This window comes from Anopheles bellator, chromosome X, assembly GCF_943735745.2.
Source record: "Anopheles bellator chromosome X, idAnoBellAS_SP24_06.2, whole genome shotgun sequence".
NCBI classification, from domain to species: domain Eukaryota; kingdom Metazoa; phylum Arthropoda; class Insecta; order Diptera; family Culicidae; genus Anopheles; species Anopheles bellator.
In genome coordinates this window covers 9,605,233-9,606,067 of record NC_071287.1, presented here as the reverse complement: position 1 = coordinate 9,606,067, position 835 = coordinate 9,605,233, and the positions used below count along the sequence as shown (strand labels likewise).

The following is an 835-nucleotide window of genomic DNA, read 5'->3' as shown; positions in this document are numbered from 1 at the left end:
CCACCGCTCTATCGGGAGTGTTTGTGAGGCCGTGTGTGTGGGACTAGAAATAAAAGGGAAAGTTTCAATTTACGTCAATTCTGGTGCGGGGAGTCTTGGCCTGGTGAAAAGGGAATGAAGAGCTGGTTGGGGGTTAGAACTGGTGGAGGGAGCCCTCGGGTGGAAGTTAACATCTCCAAAACCACCCAGTAACATCTTCTTCTCGCTTGTTATCTTCGCTTGTGAATCAGGACGCACTCGTGTATATCTGTGTTTGTGTATTGAGCGATCGGGATGTGAGCTTCCTGGGATGTAGGGGGCCTATGTGTATGTGCGAATGGAGTTGCCAACCTCCGCGTGTCAGCCATCACTAGCCACAGCTTCGTGAGATCTGTGTCCGCAACAGCGGCCAGCAGTATTTTTAGACACCGACACCGGACTTGACACGTGACAGCCGCCTAGCCTGGTCCGGCTCACCCCACCAATAGCAACCACAACCAGAATCAATTCTTGACTCCTTAATCGCCCCCCTCCTGCTGCTTTCAAGAGGTTCGTGATTCCTTCAAGTCGAAGCACACGTCATCAGGTTATCAGGAGTTAATGTCCATGGTCCGTAGCTGACAAGACGCTCAAGAACAGTCGGTGGTAGCGCAAAGTCTGTCTGCTAGGGGGTTTCAGACTTTGGTTTAACCATTTGCCCCGTAACATGAAAGATTGATTTTCAATTGAAAGACTATAGCTCAACAAGAAAGAATCCATTTAGGTGTTGCACAAGTTCAGAGCACACCTGACAAAACCCTGCATGTGGACTGGACAGACCAGTAAAGTCTGGCTGGCTCGAGAACAATGGAGTGTG

The 835-nt window shown here is 49.9% G+C and overlaps 1 protein-coding gene across 1 annotated transcript in view; it reads left to right on the top strand.

The window, feature by feature from the left end:
- The window catches only part of LOC131213513 (uncharacterized), a 1,051-nt gene extending 787 nt beyond the window's left edge, over positions 1-264 (top strand). Inside the window, exon 3 of the mRNA XM_058207565.1 lies at positions 231-264. Within this exon, the coding sequence (XP_058063548.1) occupies positions 231-264 (34 nt within the window). The remainder of the gene's footprint in view (positions 1-230) is intronic.
- The last annotated feature ends 571 nt before the right edge of the window (positions 265-835 follow it).